The 22,862-nt window shown below is 61.1% G+C and overlaps 3 protein-coding genes across 5 annotated transcripts; 1 reads left to right on the forward strand and 2 right to left on the reverse strand.

The window, feature by feature from the left end:
* Positions 1-242: 242 nt before the first annotated feature.
* On the reverse strand, positions 243-2,401 carry MRPL28 (mitochondrial ribosomal protein L28). Its single transcript, XM_056135174.1, has 5 exons — positions 2,076-2,401; positions 1,804-1,956; positions 1,546-1,680; positions 1,373-1,459; positions 243-1,135 (listed from the first exon to the last, which is right to left on the reverse strand). Exons 1-5 carry the CDS (start codon positions 2,361-2,363, stop codon positions 1,028-1,030), a joined length of 771 nt encoding a protein of 256 aa, XP_055991149.1. The 5' UTR covers positions 2,364-2,401; the 3' UTR covers positions 243-1,027.
* A 170-nt stretch (positions 2,402-2,571) lies between these two features.
* On the reverse strand, positions 2,572-12,019 carry PGAP6 (post-GPI attachment to proteins 6). 3 transcript variants are annotated; one of them, XM_056135141.1, is made up of 13 exons: positions 11,887-12,015; positions 9,537-9,714; positions 9,271-9,463; positions 9,034-9,161; positions 8,575-8,843; positions 8,168-8,490; positions 7,695-7,785; positions 7,485-7,608; positions 6,789-6,925; positions 5,725-5,903; positions 4,995-5,141; positions 3,723-3,839; positions 2,572-3,503 (listed from the first exon to the last, which is right to left on the reverse strand). In XM_056135141.1, the coding sequence occupies exons 1-13, from the start codon at positions 11,987-11,989 to the stop codon at positions 3,207-3,209; spliced, it is 2,286 nt and encodes a 761-aa protein (XP_055991116.1). In that variant the 5' UTR covers positions 11,990-12,015; the 3' UTR covers positions 2,572-3,206. The 3 variants fall into 3 exon arrangements, with proteins under 3 accessions (XP_055991116.1, XP_055991117.1, XP_055991119.1); XM_056135142.1 differs by lacking the exon at positions 3,723-3,839 and having other exon boundaries at positions 11,887-12,016; XM_056135144.1 differs by lacking the exon at positions 2,572-3,503 and having other exon boundaries at positions 3,726-3,839; positions 4,879-5,141; positions 11,887-12,019.
* Positions 12,020-16,178: 4,159 nt separating this feature from the next.
* DECR2 (2,4-dienoyl-CoA reductase 2) lies at positions 16,179-20,362 on the forward strand. Its single transcript, XM_056135186.1, has 9 exons — positions 16,179-16,379; positions 16,628-16,696; positions 17,010-17,061; positions 17,446-17,581; positions 18,351-18,475; positions 18,540-18,633; positions 18,775-18,879; positions 19,289-19,500; positions 20,108-20,362. Exons 1-8 carry the CDS (start codon positions 16,300-16,302, stop codon positions 19,498-19,500), a joined length of 873 nt encoding a protein of 290 aa, XP_055991161.1. The 5' UTR covers positions 16,179-16,299; the 3' UTR covers positions 20,108-20,362.
* Positions 20,363-22,862: the final 2,500 nt, after the last annotated feature.

The following is a 22,862-nucleotide window of genomic DNA, read 5'->3' on the forward strand; positions in this document are numbered from 1 at the left end:
ATGGGCAACGCTTCCTTTTAGTAAAACGTGGCAAAAGATGAAATGTGAGGGGCTGGAGCAACGGCACAGCAAGTAAGGCATTGCCTTGCACACGGTCGACCCAGGCTCGATTCCCGGCATCCCATATGGTCCCCCGAGCACCGCCAGGAGTGATTTCTGAGTGTATGAAACAAGAAGTAACTCCTTTGCATTGCCGGGTGTGACCCAAGAATGCAAAAAAAAAAAAAAAAAAAAACCCCCAAAAAAAAACATGAAATGTGAGTACCCCTGATTGGAGCTGGAAACTGCTCCCTGTACCCCAGCTGTGAGGAGACACTGGTACTAACCCAGGGATCCGGCCCCACAGACTCTCTCCAGCCCTCATCCTCGGAACTAAGTGCTGCTGTTTCCATGGCCCCACCCGATCTGTCACAAAAAGAGTCCAAAGAAGCCCTCCCTGTCCCCTGAGAGGTCAGAAGAGATCTCAGTGTTGGCATTCTGGGTAAGGGTTGTCTGGAGCCCCAACTTGGAGCAGGGAAGGCTGTGGGGAGCCTGCCCAGCCTTGCACCTGCAGCCAGACCCCATTAAAGGCAGGGGCTCCCCAGCCCCCAACTATCCAGGTCCAGCACTGCTGCCAGTGTCTGGGCCTTGAAGAGCAGGTGGGCAGACAGTGGAAACATTCTCAGACCTTGGCCAGCTGCTTTGCTTGGGAGAATGTTCTAGAACAGAAAGGATGCTGAACTGGAAGGGCAAGTACCATCTAGCCCCACTGCAGGAAACCAACCACTAGGACAGACTCTCCTGAAGACAACACCAAAGTGACCCTGGCCCCAGTGCCCAGCTGCCTGGACCACCGCCTCTGCCATGTCCAGGTCCCGTAACTGGTGCTGAGATAGCAGCGCACAGTGCCAGGACAGCTCTGGGTGTACTCCCTGCCCGGGAGAGGGGTGTGGGGAGTCTCCATCAAGCTCTGCCATGCTGGGCACAGGCTCTAGAACGGCTCCCCAAAGCTGTGGGGGGGGGGGGGGGGGGGGGACAGCCTCTCCTGTCACTTTGGGCTGGGCCTCTTCGTCATCAGCGCTGGCTCCGATAGTGCCTGCTGCTGAAGCCGCCGGATCAGCTCCTCTGCGTAGACCTTGAACAGCGGGACGGGGGCCTGCAGGATGAGCCAAGGACCAGTGAGGCTGAGAGCTGGGTCTGGACCTGCAACCCAGCCAGTGCTGCCCACACAGCCTCCTAGCTTCCCTGCCTCCAGGGCCCATGATCAGATACAGGCCAAAGAGAGGGCAGCCCTGTGACCACCCCCAAAGGCAGAGGAGCCACCAAAGAGACATGCAGCAGGGGGTGAGGAAGCCAAGGGCACGGGGCCCGGCCGCAGCGGGCACACTCTCACCTTCTCCTCCAGGAGCCGCTGCTTCTCCAGAGCCTCCACCAGCGTCAGCCCTACCCACTCAGCCTCTGCCTCGGGGATGGTGAAGTCCTACTTGGCAGAAACAGAGAGGGGACAGGTGAGGGGCCAGCTGGGGTGGCCAGGCTGGGGTGGAGTAGCGAGGGAGCCAGCCCCACCTTGTACTTGTCGTAGATGGCAGCCCTCCTGGCGGGATCCTCAGGGTGCAGCTGGGGGTCCTGGCGGGCGAGCCGCAGCAGCATACCTCGCTTCAGGTCCATCCCGAACTTGGAGCACAGGTCCTGCTTGGGGGTCTAGGGGAGATTGTGCATGGGGCCTGGCGCCCTGGGGCAGCAAACTGGCTCAGGGGCTAGAGGGTGGAGGGGGCCAGACTCCCACAGCCCACGCCATGGCCCTTGGCACTGGCCTGCACTTGCCTTGAGAATGTAAAAGTCAAAGCCAAAGGCCTCGTCTATGAGGTCCAGGGTGCGCGAGGTCACCGTGACGGTGAAGGTCCGGTCCAGGATCTCGCTGTAGAGCTCCCGCTGGAACAGCTGTGGCTTCCACACCTTCTTCACCCGTTTGGACAGCTGCAGAGTGAGAGCCCGCGGGCCTGAGGGTCCACTCCCCCACGGGGCTGCAGACCTCCCCTCCCCCTTGGCCCGCGTCGCCCGCGGGTGTCGGGGGGCCGGGCTCCAGCCTCACCCACCTTGTCGTCGTTGACGTACCGTTGGCCCAGGATCCAGCCCTCGCCGCCCCACAGCCCCAGCTGGGCCTCGCGGGGCCGGTACAGGGGAATGGGCACGTCCTCCACGCGCTCGCGCTGCCCGTTCCGGGGGTTGACCTTGAACCGGGTCCCGTGCGGCCGGTAGTGGACCGGCGCGGGCGCCGGCTCGTCCTCCAGCGAGCGCAGGTAGTGGGCGGGCAGGCGAGAGCCGAGGCCCTCGCGCAGCCGCAGCCGCGGCCACAGGTGCACCGGGAACTTGTGCAGCGGCATCGGGGCACCGGGAAGCCGCCGCGGCAGCGCGCCGCCTGCGAGCGCCGCCGCCGGAACCGGAAGCCGCAGGCGCCCTCCTCCGCTCGCCGCCGACTGGCTGCCGGGCCCGTCCGTCCGCGCCTCGCCCCGCCCCCGCCGCAAAGCAGAGCGGGAACCTGGAAGTACCACAGCGGAGTGTTACATGGAACAATGATGCAGAAACCAGAGCTACAGGAAAATATGCTTTAATGTCTCAAAATGTTCATCCCTCCAAAATACCTTATATAAATATTTTCCTTTTACAAGCCTATAGAAGCTTTGGTGGTCACGTGCGGGGTGACTGCGGGGACTGCCCCCACCCTATGGAGGCCAGGCCAGACGGGGTGGGGGGGTGGGAGAGGGAGCCCCAGAGTGTGGGCGACATCGTGTCTCTCCACTGTGCCTTCTGGAAACGCCTGCTGGCCCCAGAGAAGGGAAAGTTGGGGCACTGGTCCCCCTTCAACTTTGGGCAGCAGCAAGGGACAGCAGCACTCCCACTGCTGCAGCCACCCAAGGGGAGACCCCCCAGACAAGGCCCAGGCCCCCAAGGGTGGGTGCCCATGTGGTGAGGTACCCCAGAGCTGCTTACAGCAGATGAGTCAGAGGGACCGGTCAGTGGGTCTTTCTGCACCTCCCATGGCACCCAGTCACCATCACAGTTCAAGCCCCTTGCCCCAGGGTCCCGGCATGGCACACTGGCGGGCTGCCATAAGCTGTGGGGAGTGGTAAATCCGGGAAGACCCCTCGGTTCAGGGGAGAGCAAAGGAGTGTGCTCAGGCCAAGTTTATTCTGTGGGAGCTGGTCTGGACAAGCCCAGCTATGGCGTCAGGTGACTGCATACAACTCCTCCCGGTGGCTGGTGCAGGGGTCATGGGTGCAGGTGAGCTTCTGTGAACAGGCCCAGCGCCCTATGGGCTCCTCACTGGGGGGCAGTAGCACAGCAGCGCTGCCTGCCAGGAGCATATGCCACAGGCTGTGCATGTAGTAGTAGTTGTCACTGGTGGTCATGAAGATGAAGATGGCCAGGGCAACGGTGGCCATGGAAATGCCTGGAAGGAGGTAGAAGGCCCAGCGCTGCCACGACGGAGGGTAGCAGTGATGTCGGCGCCCACAACGATACACCTGGGGGCACAGGAGGCGACTGTTGGCACATGAGTTGTGGGAGCAGAGCCCAGGGGCCCTGTCAGGGCTTAGCAGCTTGGAGAGGGCACTGGGGCCCCAAGTAGTCTGAAGAGTCCTCAGGCCTGAGCAGCAGCAGCCACCCTCATCCCACCTAAAGGGCCAGGCTCTCTTCCCATTCACTCTGAGCAGAAGCACTGGCCGGCCCCATCCCATCCTTACCCACATGGTCACCATGATCACTATGGCAAAGAGGGAAGGCCCGAGCGTGTTCCAGAGGCCCTGGCGGGACATCTGCAGGGACATGGCGATGATCAGTGAGCCCAGGAGATAGAGGACCTGCACATCCACAGACGTTCTAGGTTAGGGAGCCTGTAGCAGGCGACCCAGACCAATGGTCATCCCTTGACCTGCTCCACTGTCCTACCCCGCTCCACCCAAACTCTGTCTCTTGTATGTACTTGTGCTTGCAAGTCACAAGTCGAGACCCCCAATCACAGGAATTGTGATCAAACCAGTTTCTGTGTGCAAATGTAGGTGCTTCCTGGCAAGGTGCAGCCCACTCCTGCCAACATGAGGCGCCTGCCGTTTGTGCAGTCAGGCCCACTGATTAAAATGCAGTGGCTCTGGGGCTGGAGCAATAGTACAGCAGGTAGGGCGTTTGCCTTGCACACGGCCAACCCGGATTCAATTCCCAGCATCCCATATGGTCCCCTGAGTCCCGCCAGGGGTAATTCCTAAGTGCAGAGCCAGGAGTAACCCCTGTGCATCGCCGGGTGTGACCCAAAAAGAAAAAAAATAATAAAAAAATAAATAAAATGCAGTGGCTCTCAGAACCATGCAGCAGGCTGGGGAGGAACACAGGGGAGTATCAGGCAGGTCTGGCTGCCACAGGAAAGCCTCATTCAGGGCCCTGAAGCACAAGAAGCACCTCCAGGAGCTTCTCAAGTAGGCCTGGCATTAGGCTGGGGTCCCCACCTTCCTGTGCTGACAGCCTCTGCCTGTGACCAGCTGGGCTCCCCACAGCAAGCAGTATCCCTTCTAAGGCAACTCATCCAGCGGGTTAGTAAGACTGGGTTTTGTTTATATTTTGATTTGGGGGCCATACCCAGCGGTGCTCAGGATTTACTCGTGGCTCTGTAATCAGGAATCATTCCTGGCAGACTCAGGGACTTTATGGGATTCCAGGAACAAACCTGTGTGGGCCACCTGCAAAGCAAGCTTCCTGCTCTCACTCAAAGCTGGGTTTTGTTTGGAAATCATACGCCCTGAGGAAACTCAGGGCTTTCTCCTGGCTGTGCTCAGGAGTCACTCCTGGAGGGGCTCAGGGGACCCCATGTGGTGCCAGAGTTGGTCACGTGCAAGGCCGGCACCTGACCTTGTCCTGTCTCTTAGTCAGGCGGCAGGGCTTCAGGAGATTCGACCAGTCGCTCTTCCTGGTTTCTTTGGAGGACCTGTTGCCCCGAAGCCAGACCTAGTGTTGGGGTGACTCACATATTTCAGGCCTGCCTTCAGCCGGGCCATGCAGAGAATGGTGACCCAGATCGCGACGCTGGAGCCCAGGAAGTCGCAGAATTGCAGAGTATCATAGCTGAGGATGCAGAACACGGCCTTCCCGGGCTGGTCGCAGGCGTGGTAGAACTGTGGGACAGGATCATGGCACCAGGCCCGCCCCCGGGAGCGGGAGGCGTGGCGTAACCGTGAGGCTGGGCCTCCGCGCCGGGCCCGCCCCTAGCCCCGCCCCCGCGAGCAGACGCAGGGTAGCCAAGGAGCAGAGTCACCGAGCCGGGCCCAACCCTAGCCCCGCACCAGCGCAGGCGTGGTGTAACGGGGGCGGGGTTACCGCGCCGAGTCCGCCCTAGCCCCGCCCCCCGCGAGCAAGTGCAGTGTAGCCATGGGGCGGGGATACCGCCCCTAGCCCCGCCCCAAGCGAGACCCGATGGGCGGGGTTACTGTGCAGAGTTCCCCCCCCAGCCCCGCCCCCGTGAGCAAGCGCAGTGTAGCCGTGGGGCGGGAATACCTCCCCTAGCCCCGCCCCAAGAGAGACCCGATGGGCGGGGTTACTGCGCAGAGTTCCCCCCAGCCCCGCCCCCCGCGAGCAAGTGCAGTATAGCCATGGGGCGGGGATACCGCCCCTAGCCCCGCCCCAAGAGAGACCCGATGGGCGGGGCTACCGCGCCGGGCGCGCCCCTAGCCCCACCCCCGTGGGAGCAGATCCGCCTACCGTGGAGAAGAACATGGTGTAGGTGTAGACAGAGGCCTCCACCAGGAGAGAGCGGCGCAGGGACACGGCGATGGGGGCCAGGAACAAGAGGTTGCTGAGGGTGAGCAGCAGTGTGGCCGCTGTCTGTTGGGCCAGCGTCTGAGCCGTGCTGTTGTCTGTGCAGCTCCACCCGCGCCAGCCTGGGGCAGTTGAGGCCCAGGGCTGTGTCAGGCTTGGGGAGGGCTACCAGCCTCAGGCCCATCCTTCACCAGTAGCTTCTAAGATGACCCTCAGTCAGGGCAGAATTGGGCAGATGCGGGGCAGGTGTGGAGCAGGAGCAGATACAGTATAGCAGAGAAAGGTGGAGAGGGGATAGCAGATACGAGACAGGTGTGCAACAGATATGGAACAGAAGTGAAAAGGTAGAGACCAGAGGCCACGGGTCTAAACAGGTACAGGACAGGTGTTAAGACAGGTGTGTAATAGATCTGGGACAGGTATGGCAGGTGTGAGACATGCATAACAGATACAGGACAGACATAACCAGGTGCAAACAGGCCTGAACATGTGTGGAACAGTTGCAGGTCAGTAATGAGCAGGTGTGAACAGTAATAGAAAAGTGAGGGGGCAGATATAGACAGATAGGGGCAGTGTACAAATATGGGAGAGGTGGGGATCAGGACTAGACAGGTGTGGCTAGGCAATGAGCCGGTGTAGGCAGGTATGATACAGGTAACACAGGGCAGGTGTGGAGACAAGCGAGCAAGTGTAGCAGCTATGTAACGGGACACGGAGCAACAAGGGAGGGGCAGGCAAGTGCAGTGGATCCAAGCAAGCATGGGCAGGTGGTGACTGGCCCGGAGAGGTGAGGGGATGGGACGTGCAGGCAGGTATGGACAGGAGGCAAGGCCAGGTGGTGGCGCCGTCCCCGAGGCACCTGCCTGTGCGTCCATGGGGAGAGGGCAGGAGGCGTGTCTCCTGGTCCTGCGCGTGTTCTCCAGCCTCAGCAGAGCTGGTGAGGCTCCCAGAGGGAGGCGCAGGCGGGAGGCTTGGGGAGGCTCCGGAGGCAATAGCCTGGCGCTCACCTGCCTTGCAGCTGCAGCCTGCGTACAGGTAGCCATGTCTGCGCAGTAGGAGGCAGTGGCCATAGGGCCCGCAGTCATTCAGACAGGGCACCAAGTGCAAGGTGGTTTCCACGAGGACCACAGCCTGCTCACACTCCCTGCAAGGAAGGGGCCGCAGATAGGCTGGCTGTCCCTCAACGGTGCTCTCAGCAGACTTCCAGACACGGGAGCCCAGCACGGAGGCCCGTGCCCAAGCCTGGAGAACATGAACCCTCTGGCCAGGCCAAGCAGCCGGCCTCACTTTCTGTCTTGTTTGGCTGGTCTTTGTTTTCTTTCTTTTGGTTTCTGGGCCACACCTGACAGGGGTCAGGGACTACTCCTGGCTCAGTGCTCAGCGCGTCCCACATGCAAAGCCAAACCTGTGCACTATTCTGAACTCTCCCCGACTTGTGTCCCATTTTGTTCTGGTCTTTTCTGTGCTGCCAGATCTTGCAGAAGTCACCTTACCACAGAGCCTCCTCTCCAACCTTAGGGTTGTGTACTGGTGGGTCTAGGCACCCTGGCTCCTAGGGCTGCCATGGAGGAAGAGTGACCAGGTGCAGAAGTGCCCCTCGTTCCTCCCTAAGACAGCTGTCCCCATGGTGTTTGTGAGAAGGTGGGTTGCCCCGTCCATGGTCCTGAATGCCAGGACTCCCTGCCCCGCTGGCCCTCACTCACTTAGCAGCCTGGGGACACACGAGCTGCAGAGAGAGGTACCAGTTGTCTGTCTCCGGGTAGGGGATGACGAGGCTGACCTGGGGGGCCAAGGCGCTCAGAGACAGCAGGGAGCCCTGGAAAAAGGCTGCAGGGCAGGAGGTGGGCGTGAGGGGCAGCCACCTCTGTGCCCAGGACTGCAAGGGCCCGCCAGGCATGACGCAGTCGCAGTACCTGTGGTGCAGTTTAGAGAGGTGTTGAAGCTGAGGAAGGGCGAGGCGGCATTCACACACGCTACCACAGACATATTCCTGGCGATGGCGCTCTGGGGAGGGAGGTAGGATCAGCCCTGGAGCAGGCCAGGAGGCGGGCTACACCACTGCAAGGGCGCTTGAGGTGGGGGGGTGGTGCTGGTGCTGCCCCAGCCAGCTGCCCACTGCCCTGGCTGCCACATCCCATCCCACACATGCAGGCCCCATCTGTTTGGGGACATGTGACGGTGCTAGGTGACCACGTAGCCCCAGGAATCAAACCCAAGTCTCCCACATGCAGAGCACAAGCCCCAGCCACTGAGCCGGCTCTCGGCCACTCCCCTTCTGGCCTAACACCTGACAGTCACTGTGGTATTGGAAAGGGACCCCTGACGTGGCAGCACAGTGCCGCTGAGACGCACACCCCAGCCCAGAGGTACCCGTGGAAACGAGTACCTTGTTGGCTCGCAGAGAGATGGTGAGGGAGCCCCCACTGTCCATTCCCGTGTGCAGGGGCAGCCGCAGCACCGAAGGCACGTCCGGCCGCACCAGCACTGGGAGCCTGTCCAGGGGCTGGAAGCGCACCGACACCACGTCCACATCCTCCCGCGTGACTGGGATGTTCACAAAGCAGAAGTGGGCTCTGCTTTCCTGGCTGCCATCACCCAGGTCCAGGGAGCCCAGGATGGGGGGCAGCAGATGGGAGGAGGCATTACAGGTCTGGTTCAGGTTGCAGATCGGCAGGAAGTGCTGGACATTCATGTTCCAGGGCTTGCAGGCTGCCAGAAGCAGAGACAGCTGCAGTGAGGCCGAGGGTCCCAGGCGGGGACAACCGCCTGACACCCAGCCTCCCAGCAGCCCACCTGTGAGGGCAGCCAAGGCACTGAAGGCCACGGCCACGTGGGGCCCTGCCACACTCTGGGCCGTCACTTGCAACCACCTGTTCCAGGGCGGTGAGGGCAGCAGCAGGCGGCAGTGCTGCATGGGGCTGGAGCACGTAAGCACCTTCTGAAAGTTGCCAGGCAGGGTGGCGGAGCCCACGGTGAGGCGCACGGGGCAGCCCAGGCTGTCGTTGGTGGCGCAGCCCTGCAGCTCCAGCCGTAGCTCCTGTGTGAACTCGGGCACAAAGACTCTGTGCCCAATAGTGCAGATCAGCTCTGGCTGCACTACCTGCTCCCACTCTGGGTTCTGCCATGCTGTGGCACCCAACACCACTTCCCAGAAGGCCTGAGGCCGGGGACCCAGCTCCTCACCCACACCACACATCGAGGCGACCGTGGCCCCCTGCGCTGCCCCTCCGACGGCTCGGGGTGCCCACTTACTTGAGGTAGGTGGGCCTGGAGAGGAGAACCTGTGGGAGAGGCATGTCCGGCTCCAGGATGGAAGCCTCCAGCACCCGCACAATCAACAGCTCAGGGTGGAACACGCAGGAGCAGGAGGGAAAGGTGCCCTGGAATGGGAAGGTGACCATGGGACAGCACTGGGTCAGGATCTGGGGACAGGCCCACACCTGAGTTCTGCACCAGGGCTGCCACCTCCACCCTGGGGCCCGGCCGCACCTGCATCTCTAGCTTCTGGGCCGAGGGGGGTAGGTGGGCAGCCAGAAACCAGTCCCCTGGCGCTGGCTGGGTGATGTTGAGGGAGGTCACATTCTGCCCCATCTTGAGCTGGAAGGGTGGCTGCACGGAGGCATCGGGCGGGAAGCTGGCACCCAGTGGGTTGATGACTGGAGGTGCACCGTAGCGGAAGTACCTGCCGGAGCAGGGCAGGTCAGGTGCGGGGCAGGGCGGGGTGGATGGGGCAGAGCAGGGAGGCGGATACCTACACGGTGACCTCTGAGTGTGTGCAGGCGCGGCCGCCATTCCACGTCACTTGCAGAAGCCAGCGCAGCAGTATGGTGTCAGGGGGCACCCGGAAGCGGAAGAGCCGGGCACTGCCATACCAGCTGTAGAAAGAGAGCTTCTGCGGGGTCTGTGAGAACTGCTCAGACACCAGCCTGCTGTCTGTGGGGAGAGGGGCAGTCAGCTGGTGCAAAGCTGGGACAAGCCACTGTCCCTGTCCACCACCACCTCCAGCTGGGCCGAGCTTTCCCTTCCGAGTATGAAGTCCAAGAGCCCTCACCTACATGCCCACCCCACACATGTGTCTATATACATAGACACATGCACCAGCACATGCATGCACGCATGCACACAGGCATACACACATCCACACGCACCAAATGTATACACATACGCATGTGCATAGAACACACCCGGCACACACGAGGACACAGCACACACCCATATGTCCAGCACACTCATATACATACCTATCCACCACACGTGTGCATATACCCCCAATACACACGCATGCACACACACGTGCTCTCTGGGTCACAGGCTCAGATGCTGCAGCCCCAGCCCGTTCTCCACCCTTTCTCCCCAGCAGCTCCCAGATCAACAGGCCCTGGCAGCTCCAGCACTGCCACCCCAAATGCCTCAGCTTTTTTTTTTCTTTTTGGGTCACACCTGGCGATGTTCAGGGTTTTCTCCTGGCTTGGCACTCAGGAATTACTCCTGGCAGTTCCCGGGGGACCATATGGGATGCTGGGAATTGAACCCGGGTTGGCCGCGAGCAAGGCAAACGCCCTACCCACCGTGCTAGCACTCCAGCCCCACCTCAGCTTTTTCACACTCCCCCAGTGGCCTCTTGGCACCTGCCTGAAGTCCCCAGCTCAGCCCAGGTTCGTACAAGGCAGACGAACAGAGGCTGAAGGGCACAGGTAGTGGGCAGAGTGGGGGGTCCTGGACAATGGTCCCAGGAGTCCTGGGGTGCAGTGGGGCTGGAGCCTGAGTCTCACCCCCACCCCCTTGGGCACAGGATAAGAGTGCAGGCCCTGCAATTGCTTGTCAAGTCCAGAAGTTTCTGTCCCTGCTTGCTCCACCCCTCCCTGCTCCCTAAGAGACCCCAGCTGCCCAAGTTCCACAAAATGGGCTACCCTGTGCACTCTGTGTCCCCACTTAGCTGAGCTGAGTTGCAGGGAGGCTCCCCTAGCCTCACACCCATGACCTTGAAAGCGGCTTCCCCTCTCAGCTGAGGGGGAAAGAACAGGTTGAGGCACTTTAGGAAGGAGCAAGAGAGTGGAGGGCATAGCAGAGACCACAGTAGGGTGTGCCATGGAGCTGGGCACCCTTGTCGACTGGCACAGTGCCCTGGCAGCAGGCTGGGGCCTTCCAGCTGAGCCAGGTGAGCAGCCGGCTGGCTCTGCTTTGGAATCACCTTGGGAAAAGCTGACTTTCCTTTGGCTCCGCTAGTCTGAGGTCAGAGCAGCAGACCCAGAGGGTGGACCCACAGCAAGACCTCGGGGGGCTGTGGCCGGTCGGCAAGCCCCCCAACCCCAGGTACACCAGGAGCCAGAAGATGCACAAATTAGAAGGTCCCTGCTGTGTGCAGCCTGAGCCTGCCAGTTGAAGACTGCACTGGAGGGATTACAATGTGCTGGAGGGCACCCTCAGACAGAACTGAGAGAAGGCCTCCTGCCCATGTCCCACGCAGGTACCCTGGATTGCACTGGCGTGGTTCATGCCTGAGAGGTGATCAGCCATTCTCCAGGAGACTGAGCCGAGCAGAAACACCTGTCACCTCGGAAAGGTCAGTCCCTCAGAGGGCAAGCTGGGCCGAGGGACAAAGTCGAGTCCCCACCAGCATCCGGGCCCACCAGCAACGCCCCGCAACACACGGGAGCTCCCCAGAACAGAGGCCATGAGACCCAGAGGCCATGGGTCGACCCCATACAGTCTTAGAGACCCGTGGTGAAAGCAGCAGGGAGCAAGGGTCGGCCCCTAGCCAGCGCGTGGGCATTTCCCCCAGGGGCAAACACAGACGGGCACCGCCCCTCGGCTCTCCTGGCCCACCCCAGGAACGGGTGCGCAGAGCTAAACTTTCTGCCAACTTTGCCCTCTCCAAGAGCAAATGGGGGCCCCGAGCCCCAGTGCCCAGCCCTGCTTCCCTCGTCCAGCCGCGGAGTCCGCCCGCCCGAGGACCCAGTGACTCCGGGTCCGGCGCGGGCACGCTCGGGGCGCCGGGACAGCTGCGCGCACAGGTGCCCGCAGGTGAATCCCGGCCTCGCCCCGGCGGCGCCCGCTCCCCGCCCGCGCCCCGGCGACGCCCGCACCCCGCCCGCGCCCGCTTACCGCCCTTCCAGCTGTCGCCGCCCGTCGCGCGCGGCGCCCGAGCCAGCAGCAGCAGCAGCAGCAGCGGCCCTGCCGCGGCCCCCGCGCCCCGCGCCGGGGCCATGGCTCGCGCTCGGCGCGGCGCTACCCGGCGCTCGACCCGCGCCGCCCGCCCGCGCCGCCCCGGCCGCCTCCGCCGCCTCTGCGGCCGCCGCCCCCGCCCCGGGCACCCATCGCGGCCAGCGGCGCCCCGGGCACTTCCGCCCGCAGGCCCCGCCCCGCCCGCAGCCCGGCGCCGCGCGGGGCGCACAATGGGCGCGGGGCGCGCAGGGGCGTGGTGGGGCGCGGCGGGGACGGGGGACCGGGCAGGGGGACGCCGGGAGGCGCTGGGCTCCGAGCGGGCGGTAGCGAGGGCCTGGGGTCCGCCCGCCGGCCTCGCGGCCCGGACAGCTCCCCGCGGGAGGCCCTCTCCCTGGAGGATGGACAAGCCCTGGCACCCGAGGTTTCGCGACCCTGGAGCTGGGGCTCGGCGGGCTGGGGGCGGCGCGTCATGCGGCGCCGGGTTTAAGGGTGGGAAGGAACCGGTCGGGCGCGGGAAGCAAGCTTGGACGGACACTTTATCACGGAGACTCGGCAGCAGGAGAAACTCAACCAGGGCAGCTTGTGAGCTTTCTGCAGAGCGGGATCTCTGCGAGCAAAGTCCTAACACTCGCCACCAACCAAGAAGGAAATTGAGTCCATCCCGCGGGGCTGACGTCAGGACGAGGGATGAGTAATAAAGCAGTCAATCCAAATGTAAGCAACACCATCTCCGGCAAACCCTGGAGCTTCCTGGAAAGGGTTAAGGGTCGTCACTGGGGGAAATGGGAAAGCCCGGCGAGCTTCTAATCTTTTTCACTTCTCATATGGTTATGCAAAGGTCAGAGAGAGTTGGTTTGATTTGATGGGGGCGGGGCATACCCTGCTGGATTGGGTACTTGGGACTTGCCCCCAGCAGTGCTCTGGGAACCTGGGGCTCCCACAAGCAAAGCTGCCCTGTGGTACTGTTTGATCACACAAGAGAGATAGATTGTGAACTATGAGGCAGCCTTCCAAAGTCCCTAAACCTAATTACCCAGGCACAGGAGAGCCCCCAGGTATGGAGAGAGGAGCCCTCAGGTAAGGGAGAGATGAGATACTAGAGGGACAGAGTCCTAGGTGCTAGAAAGATGGAGTCCTCAGATACAGAGATGAGCCCTCAGGTAAGGGAGAGATGAACCCTCGGGAACTAGAGAGATCAAGCCCTCAGGTACTGGAGGGACAGAGTCCTCAGGTGTGAAAGACTGAGCCTTCAGGTATTGGAGAAAAGATCCCTTAGGTACAGGAGAGATGAGCCCTCAGGTATGGGAGAGATGAGCCCTCGGGTACCAGAGATGGAGTGTGGGGTCAGTGCAGGGGCTCAGGGTAGAAGGGCCTGCTGGCGAGCATCTGCAGGCAAGGCTCAGGAAACCACCTAGAGATTCTTTCATTCCTTAGAATTCCTAGAATTTACCCAGAAACTCTTATCTGGCAACAACTTTCCCAGAAGCTTCTATCTGGGAACAGCTTGCGCAGAAGCTCTTACTCCCTCATCCCATTCTGCCCATCTCACGATAGCAAAATCGCCCTATAAGATGCCCATGCAGCACCACAATGGGCGCAACTTCACTGGCCTCTTTAGTGAACCTCTCCCTGGAGCACTCTTTCCTTCTTCCAATAAATCCCCTTTCAACCTGACTCTTTTTGGTCTGTTTCTTCCTCTTCACAAACCTGTTCCCAGACCTTTCATGGGAGAGGCTGAACCCTCAGGTAAGAGAGAGAAGAGCCTCCAGGTTCTGTAGAGACCGAGACCTCAGGTACTAGAGAGATGAGCCCTCAGACACTAAAGAGGAGGAGCCCTCAGGTACAGAAGACACTGGCAGATGCTGACTGCCCTCAGGCATGGGAGAGACTGGGAAAGCTTGAGTGCCATCAGGTACAGGAGACATGAGCCCTCAGGCCTCCATGCCACTGGTGGCTGATGGGCACCAGATATTGGTCACTGTCATCAGATGGCCCCTGGGGAAATGCCCCCTGCAGCACCCAGGACAACTTTCTCTGTTCTGCAGAGGGACTGGCTCACCCCCTGCCCTGGACTCCCCACCACCCACAGAGCCTCCAAGCCTGTCCCTCCCCACTTCATGTTTCCACAGCACCAAGCCCAAGTCTCCTGGACCTCCTGTAATCACCACCTCATTTTCCCCTTGCCTTCACCAGGCATTCTCTTTTTCCTAACCCCCAGGTGAGGGCAAAAAGGTCCTACTGGCCACTCCCTAGTGGCACCAGTAGGGGGCTGGGATCAGCCTCAGGATGAGTGGGGCCCAGGCACAGAGCCCTGGCTGCTGCCAGCCCACCCCTCTCAGGATACAGCACATATGCTATGCCCAGAGTATGCCGGACATCCTGCTGAACAGGGCTGTCCTTAGTGACAGGTCCTCTCCTGACCGTGCTCTGGGTTTCCTATCAGAGGAGTGAGCAACAGGAAATAACCACTCTTCAGTGGGTATTCTCCTGGGAATAGGTGGGAAGCCCTGAACTAGATAGACCCTGGATCCTCCCACCCTAGTCAGTATTACTGGGTCCCTCTCCTGAGCTTCCTGGGGGAGAGCCAGTGCAAAGAGGGGATGTAGGTCCCCTCTTAAAGCAAATTCCAGTCTTAAAGCAAATTCCAATGAATCCCAGGGTCAGCTGTTGAGAATAAAACTAAAACTATGAAGAAAGTGCTAGACTCATAGATAGTACAGCAGATGTTTGCCTTGCAGATAGCTGACCTGGGTTTCATCCCCAGCACTCCTTCTGATCCCTGAGCCCCATCAAGAGTGATCCCTGAGCACCACTGGGTGTGGCCCCTGAAGGGAAAAAAATTTTGGCTACCCATAGCTCTATGCTCAGGGGTCACTCCCATTGGTGCCCAAGGATCAGGTGGTGTCAGGGGATCAAACTGGGCATCATACAGAACCTAGACTCCAGGTATCTGGACCAACAGCATCCCTCCCAGTGCAGAAAATGGAACTGAAGTTCTCACACAACCAGGGCAAGTGTTCTACTGCTGAGTATGTATACTAGCGATGCTATACTAGTACTGCTATGTACTGCTTTGTATACTAGCACTGACACCCAGTGGTGGTCGGGGGTCACTCCTAGGGGTTTTCAGAACCGTATCTGTTGTCAGAGATGGAACCAGGATCTGCCACATACAAGAAAAGCCCCTTACCTCCAATACCAGGTCTCCTACACAACCAGGAACTTTATTTATTTTTTAGCTATTGTTGTGGGGTTCATGGGTGCCACTGGTGTTTGGAGGTTGGTGGTGTGTGTGTGTGTGTGTGTGTGTGTGTGTGCCAGGACTGCTCCTGGCAATGCTGGGGAAGGGCATGTAACCCGTCCATCTGTCCCCCCAAACCCAGGCAAGGCAAATGGACTGAGTCCCCTCCCCCCTCTATTTTTATTTGGGGTGGGGGCGCACCTCCTGGTGCTCACGGACTATTCCCTGCTCTGAGCATTGGCGTGACCCCTGGTATTGCTCAGGGGACCATAGACAGCATCTGGGATGATTATTAGATGTCTGAAATGCACAGCTGTGGGCTGGAGAGCTAGGACAGCGGATAAAGTGCTCGTCTTGCACGTGACCGACCCGGATTCGATCCCGGGCATTCTCTTGTCTCCTGAGCACCGCCAGCAGAGATTCCAGACTGCAGTCAAGAGTAACTCCCCGAGCGTCGCTGGGTGTTGCCAAAGCCAAAAGACATAAAATGCACAGTTCAGGGGTGGAGTGACAGTGCACGTAGGGCGCTTGCTTTGGTCGCCTGGGCCCCGGGTTCTATCCCTGGTATCACATATGGCCCCTAGTCCTGCCTGGAGTAATTCCTTAGCACCACCGGGTGCACGCCAAGTGAAAATAAAAGGCACGGCTGAGGAGGCTGAAAGGTACTGGCCCGACCCCCAAGCCAGGCCGCAGTCGAGGAGCCGAGTGTCCTGTCTCGGGTTATCTCTGACCATGACCCAAGATTGGTTCCTATGCCCGAAGAAACAGCCTTGGACGCTGGCTCCGCCCCACTGCGCCTGCGCGCCCCGTTTGAGCCGCAGGGCACTGCGCCTGCGCACCTCTCAGACCCAGGCCCCAGACTTTCAGTCCCAGCAAGCCGCGCGCCGGAGGGGCGGGGCCTCGAGAGGGATTAGGCCGCCGGGGGCGGGGCCTTTGGGGCGGGAGTCCTGAAGGGCCCAGATGAGGGGGCGGGGCTCGAGGGGCGGGGCCGCGGGGCGGGACGTCCGGTCTCTGGTGGGTGCAGGAGGCGAGAGCGCGTCCCGGAGCTCAGGCTGCTGCGAGCGGCGCTCCAGTCCCCGCTGCCCTCTGCACCCCGGCCCGCAACGCTCGCCATGGCCCAGCTGCCCCCTGACGTCGACGAGGACGACTGTCTGCCTGAGTACCGCCACCTCTTCAGCCCCGAGCTGCTCCGGTGAGCCCGCAGCAGGCGGCCCGGGGACGGTGCTCTGCAGGAGGCCGCGCGCCGCTGGTGCCCGGAGCCTGACCTTGGCGCCCGGAGCGCCTTGTGTGTGTCGGAGTCTCGGGTGGACGCGATCTTTGCAGAAGACGCAGGAAGCCGTGTAGTCTTGATCGCCCGTGTCGCCGAAGCTCCCTGTCCCCATCCGGAGTTTGGCGGAGTGGCCGTTCCTTAACCAGAATCTCACTTGTTTCCTTCTCCAGGGACAAAGTGGCCTTCATCACAGGCGGGGGCTCCGGCATCGGCTTCCGTATAGCTGAGATTTTCATGCGGTGAGCCCCCTTCTCTCCCTCCCCAGCCTGGCTCTGTGTGTGTGTGTGTGTGTGTGTGTGTATGCGCGCGCCCTACAGGCCAGGAGGTCACGTGTGGCCCAGAGCACCAGGACACTACTCAGCCTGGGGGCTGGAGGCTCAGGGCAAGCCCTGTAGCTTGCACCCACACCACAGGCCTGAACCCCAGCACTGGACAGTGCCTGCTGCCTGGGCTGCACTTCCCCCAAGGTGGGGGGGGGGGGAGAATCTGCTCAGTGCAGTGGGTGGGGGGTGCCCCAGGGTGTCTGCCTCACACATAACCCTGGCTTGACAGGCACGGCTGCCACACAGTCATCGTCAGCAGAAGCCTTCCGAGAGTGACAGCGGTGAGGGACGCGTGGGGCCCACCTGCATAGCATGGCTGTGGGAGGCCCAAGTCTAGGCCTGGAGGGTTTTGGGCCCAGCAGGTGGTGATGCTGAACCCTCTCCTCCTTACATCATGCCTCTTAGGGGCAGCCATGCCTCTAAGCTGCAGCTGGCCAGTCAGCAGAAGCTGTGCCCTGCAGCCAGAAGTGTCACAGGGACCCTGGCTGGGGGCATGTGTGGGATGTCTTAGGAATGCCCACAGGGGCCGTGGTCTGAGGAGTGACCATCTGGAGCAGGGGCCATGGCCAAGCCTTCTCCACAGCCACTGGACAAGTCCTCCCACCAGCTCCCGGCAGGCTGAGACCACCATGCTGCTGCCCACCTGTCTTCTGTGTGGCTTCTAGGCTGCCCAGAAGCTGACTGCTGCCACAGGCCAGCGGTGCCTCCCTTTATCTCTGGATGTGCGAAGCCCCCCGGCCATCATAGCCGCAGTGGACCAGGCCCTGAAGGAATTTGGGAAAATCGACATTCTGGTTAACTGTGAGTGGCAGTTTTGTGAGGCCAGGGCCTGGCCAGCAGGCTCAGCAGTACCCAGTATGGGGGACAGTGTGTCTGCAGCCATGCTTGGTGTCTGTTCCAGCACCCAAGGCTGAGGCCCAGCTCTTCTTGGTCTGTCTAGCTGGGGCGGAGTCAGGTCAGGAGCGGTTCATGTGCTCACAGTCCCTAACAGCTCTATAGGCTGATCACTGTGTTGCGATGGGAGGCCCAGGCTGGATTCCCAGCTGGTTCCCCTGCAGCCAGCCAGGAGTAGCCACTGAACAGCACCGGTTGTGGCATAAACACTTAAGGAAAAAGAAACCTACGATGCTCAGGAATTACTCCTGGCAGTGCTCAAGGGACTATATGGGATACAAGAGATGGAACCCAGGTTGGCCTCATGCAAGGCAAACTCCCTACCATGTGGGCCCCAAAACTGCTTTGGTTTCAGTTGCTCCACTAATGCTGTCACATAGTTCAACATCTGGGTTGGTGGGTTCATTCCACCTGGCAACTGTTTCCTGAGGCTAACCAATCTCACAACTCTGTCACCATCCTGACCCCTCACAGCCCCATGTCCACACTTTTCCCTCCTGACCCTTTACAACCCATGGGTGTTTCACCACTTTGTGACCATCCCAGTTCTCTGCCAGCAGCTGCCCTGCCCCCAGCATGCAGGAATTCTAGGAAATCCTCAGCTCCTTCCTGCCCGCCAGTCCCCTGGCGCCCAGCCTCCCAGGCACCAGCACTGACTGCTGCCTCTTCCCTGCAGCTGCGGCTGGGAACTTCCTCTGTCCTGCCAGTGCCTTGTCCTTCAATGCCTTCAAGACTGTGCTGGACATCGACACTTTGGGCACCTTCAATGTGTCTCGCGTGCTCTATGAGAAGTTCTTGCGGGTGAGTGTCCTGCGGGGCAGGGACCCCCAACGCCTGCCTCCTGCTTATGGCTGCTGTGTTGCAGGACCATGGAGGGGTGATTGTGAACATCACTGCAACCCTCGGCGCCCGGGGTCAGGTGCTGCAGACACACGCGGGCTCTGCCAAGGCGGCTGTGGGTAAGCGGGTCTTCCCTCGCACCTCTCCCACTGCCCCCTGAGAGCCACTGAGGGGGATCAGAAGAGCCCCCCCCAACTGGCACCCACACCCCAGGGGGCAGTGGTGCTGTCCCTCCCTCATGCTGCCCGCCCGCTTTGTAGATGCAATGACCCGGCACTTGGCGGTGGAATGGGGGCCCCAGAACATCCGCGTCAACAGCCTGGCCCCTGGCCCCATCAGTGGTACAGAGGGATTCCGGCGGCTGGGTAAGGCTCTGGGCGCGCGGGCACCTGCAGGCTCCCCTGGGCTCAGTGTTCCCAGGTTCCCTCCTACTGGCATCATCTTGTCTTCAGGTCACTGCACAGACCCACTAGCCTGGGACAGGTGCCAGTAGAGTCAATGACTGTCCCAGGATGGGTCAAGGTCAGGCCAGATTTGCACATGCCTAGGGTCAGCCAGACAAGGCTGCTGCCCTCGGGGAGGGTGTGGCCACAAGGCTGCCTGCCCCATGTGGGAGTCAGACCCCGGAGTACCAGCTGAGGCCCAGGGGTGCCACCTGGAGCCTCTGTCTGCCACCCTCTATTAGCCCTGCCTGGTGTGACGTGCCCTGGCACTCCAGGGGTGGATTTCGGGAACGGGCAGGGGAGAGTCCCTGAGCTTTGGGTCCTCTATCAGGTGGCCCGGGGGCCAGCGCAGCTATGAGGGCTCAGGCCAGCCCCCTGCAGAGGCTGGGGAACAAGACGGAGGTGGCCCACTGCGCCCTCTTCCTGGCCAGCCCACTGGCTTCCTATGTGACGGGGACTGTGCTGGTGGTGGATGGTGGCTCCTGGCTGACGTTCCCGAACGACATCGGCCGCCTCGCCCACGTGTCCTCCGCTAAGCTCTAGGTGAGCCGCTGTTTCCATCTTGTGGGCTTTCCTGTGTCCTTGGAACTCACCCCGCAGCCCAGGCTAAGGCCCCTGCATGTGACCCTTGGCCTCTGGGAACTTCCCTTTGTCCAACAGACCCCGGCCATAAGGGCAAAGTAGGGAAGGCGGATGGTGGATAGTGCCGGGGGCCAGGGTGAGTCAGCCCCCATAGGACTGGTTGGCTCCGCGCCTGTCTGCAGGGTGGGTGTGCTGGAGCGATCCTGAGCTCATGGCACCTGCTACACTGGGAGAGTTTCAGGGAGGGGGGCTTCCCTGTACCTTTGTTTCCCCCAGGTGGGTCTGTTGGTCATGAAGGGGACCTAGGGGAGGGCCACTTCCTGGGCCCAGTGCTGAGCTGTCCAATGTTCTGCCTGCCCAGCCCTCCCCTGCCCCACTCTGTTCTGCCCTGACCAGCTCTGCCCCCTCCTTGGCCTTCCCTCCCCTGCACTGCCCCATCCCTGCATACATCCTACCACTTGGGATGCCTGAGGTCATAGAACCACCCCAGGTGTGCAGGAAGCTGGTGCTGGTTCCCTTAAATTCTCTGGTCACTTTGAGTGACTGTGGTCTCGGTCATATTCCGCAGGTGCAGAGCAGCAGGTGGACGCTCACAGGGGGCAGCAGCTACCGCCTGCCCACGGAGTCTGGCCACAGCCTGCTGCCCCTGAACCTCTCACCCCACCCCGCCCACCTGCCCATACCAGCTTATCTTCTGGGCTCACTGGGTTCAACACATGATTTACACGTGGAAGATTTTCGATTTCTCATCCCCTGAGCACAGAGCTGGGAGTTGCCCCTGAACACTGCTGATTGTGGTCCAATAAAAATAACAAATGCAGAACCCCAGGTGACAGGATGCAGTCAGGGTGCCTGGACTCCCTGCTGGCACACAGTGGGTGGCCCAAGGGGCTGCCCAGTGTTGAGTTTCTGCCAGGCCTGGGGGCTTCTGCTCCCCCACCCAGGGATAGTCCTAATGGTGCCACCTCTCTCCCACACCCTCCACATGTGCACAGTGCCTGGGAGCGTCCCAGAAAGTGCATCTCCTTGGCTTCTTAACTTCTATTGTGAAAACAGCCGCTCAGGAACTTCAGAAAGGTTTTCAAAGGAAACACAAAATGCTTGAAAATGCGGGTGGACCAAGTCCCAGAGACGACTTGCCCTGAGTGGGCCTGACCAGAGTCCCCAAGCAACCCTGAAACAGCAGTTTGATGGAGTTAACTGCTTGTTAAATGATGGCTGTCATTGTTTCCACTTTGTGGGTCCACTGCTGTGTGGTGAACTGTTTGGGCACCCGCTGCGGGGCCCAAAGCCCGTGTTCTGCTGACCATGGAGTGGATTCCTGGCGGTGTCAACTGGCTGTGGTGAATCCCCTTCTCAGAATTGCAACCAGGCCTCTGCCAAGATCTGGGGCTCTTTCAGAGCATCCTGAGGAGTACCCCTGAGGCAGGTCCTAGAGCCCCCTCCAGCTCTGCTTCCAGGCTGCACCTTGAGGTACACGTAACTGTTCCCCTGGAAACAGCTGTGCCTGTTTCACAGCAGGCTCTTGGCCGAGCCTCATCCAGGAGGGGTCCTGGACATATCCAAGGCCCTTTGCTTGCATGCAGGACCCTATGCTGGAGCAGGTGGCCCCCGACTCTGAACCAGAGCCTGATCCCCAAAGCTGTTCTCTTGAAAGTTCTGTAGGGTGTGGAGAGGCACCTCCCATGGCTGAAGCCCCCACCCCTGTCAGGAGGCGTCTTGGACCTGGGGGATGATGCAGAGGACTGAGTCCTGACTTCTACATAGTTCCCCAGCCTCACTGGGAGTGAGCTCCAAGTTTACAGGAGTAGTTCCTAGGCACCTCTGCATACGGCCCCCAAACAACCAAAAGTAAAAGCTGCTCCTTTCCTCTGCTTCCCAGGGTAAGGCTGGGATAGTAGGACATCTCAGGGCTGCCGCTAGAAGGCACTCTGCCTTCACCCTTCCTGTACTTCTAGTCCTGGGGCCACCACTGGAGGGTGCCCTGCCCACGCATTTCCTATATTCCCAGTCCCCGCCACTGGAGGGCGCCCCACCTGCCTTTGTACTCCCAGTTCTCACCTCTAGAGGGCGCCCTACCCTTGCCTTTCCCGTGCTTTCAGTCCCCCACCACCAAAGGGCGCCCTGCCTGTGCCCTCCCTGTGCTTCTGGTCTCCACCACTGGAGGGTGCCCGGCCCTGGCTTTTCCCGTGCTCCCAGTCCCCGTGACTGGAGTGTGCCCTGCCCTCGCCTTTCTGGTGCTCCCAGTCCCAGTGACTGGGGAGCGCCCTGCCCCGGCATTCTTGTACTCCCAGTCTCCACCACCGGAGGGCGCCCTGCCCGCGCCCTTCCTGCGCTCCCGGTCCCGGGGCTGCCACCGGAGGGCGCCCTGCCTGCGCCCTCCTGCGCTCCTGGTCCCCACCACCAGAGGAAGCCCTTCCCGTGCTCTTAGTCCCTGCCACCAGAGGGCGCTCCGTCAGCACTTTTCTGGTGCACCTTGTCCTGGAGGCGAGTTTGCAGGCGTCAGCCCAGCAGCAGGCGGGCAGATGGTCTTTGAGGTGGTGCTGAGGAAGCAGAGGAGGAAGTGGCTCCATCTGCCCCCATAGGCCAGCCTTGCCTGGGACAGGGGCGCCCACACAGGCCGCCCCTGATCTCCCTGAGATGCAGCGCACACTCAGATGGTAAGGAGAGTCTTAGTCGCCTTAAAATAAACCGCTAATTCTGGGGAGCCTGCTGACTCCTGCTGCCATGGCAACCTGGCGCTCTGCTGGCTGCCAGGAGGGCTGGTGGGAGGGGCCAGCCCGACCCCTTCCGGGCTGGTGGCGATGCTAAGTCTCTCTGTCCTGTGTCCTGTCCTTGATGCCTGTCTTAGTACCCTTTCCTGCTGCGCTTGTGTACCCCTGGCAGAGGATCATCAGGGAGGAAAACGGAGGGTGGAGGGCATCTCTCTGGGACCTGACCCCCAGGCCTCCCATCTCGCTGGTTGGCTGGGAGGGGTCAGCAGACCTCAGGAGCCTGGACAAGCTGAGGGCCAGCAGATGTGCCTCTCCCCTCTGACCCTCATGTCCTTGGAACTCCCGTGGGTCACCCCAGCTTCTCCCAGCTGCCCTCCAGATGGCACATGGCCATACCCAGCTGTGCTACAGATGTGCAAGTGGCCGAGAGCTGAGGGGCTCCTGAGGGCGCCCCACACTGTCCTCAGCTGGGTTCTGCGTGATGTGCCTCCGGCCGCTCCGTCACAGAGGGAAGATATGTGTGTGTGGGAGGGGGCTGGCTCTCTCAGCAGGAGGGTGTGGTTCCTGAGGCTGTGAACTGCCCTCCCAGGCTCCTCAGCCACGTTCCCG

The sequence above is a fragment of the Sorex fumeus genome, unplaced genomic scaffold (assembly GCF_029834395.1).
Source record: "Sorex fumeus unplaced genomic scaffold, SorFum_2.1 ptg000110l, whole genome shotgun sequence".
Lineage (NCBI taxonomy): Eukaryota > Metazoa > Chordata > Mammalia > Eulipotyphla > Soricidae > Sorex > Sorex fumeus.

Excerpts from the sequence above, each read along its gene's own strand:
- MRPL28 (XM_056135174.1), bottom strand. The coding sequence starts at position 2,363 with ATGCCGCTGCACAAGTTCCCGGTGCACCTGTGGCCGCGGCTGCGGCTG. Across the intron at positions 1,681-1,803 it reads TTGACTTTTACATTCTCAAG|ACCCCCAAGCAGGACCTGTG; the intron begins GCAAGTGCAGGC and ends AATCTCCCCTAG. Across the intron at positions 1,136-1,372 it reads AGCGGCTCCTGGAGGAGAAG|GCCCCCGTCCCGCTGTTCAA; the intron begins GTGAGAGTGTGC and ends CTCATCCTGCAG.
- PGAP6 (XM_056135141.1), bottom strand. The coding sequence starts at position 11,989 with ATGGCCCCGGCGCGGGGCGCGGGGGCCGCGGCAGGGCCGCTGCTGCTG. Across the intron at positions 9,162-9,270 it reads CCCAGAAGCTAGAGATGCAG|GGCACCTTTCCCTCCTGCTC; the intron begins GTGCGGCCGGGC and ends TTCCCATTCCAG. Across the intron at positions 8,844-9,033 it reads TCCAGGCCCACCTACCTCAA|AGTCTTTGTGCCCGAGTTCA; the intron begins GTAAGTGGGCAC and ends TATTGGGCACAG.
- DECR2 (XM_056135186.1), top strand. The coding sequence starts at position 16,300 with ATGGCCCAGCTGCCCCCTGACGTCGACGAGGACGACTGTCTGCCTGAG. Across the intron at positions 16,697-17,009 it reads ATAGCTGAGATTTTCATGCG|GCACGGCTGCCACACAGTCA; the intron begins GTGAGCCCCCTT and ends CTGGCTTGACAG. Across the intron at positions 17,582-18,350 it reads AATCGACATTCTGGTTAACT|CTGCGGCTGGGAACTTCCTC; the intron begins GTGAGTGGCAGT and ends TCTTCCCTGCAG.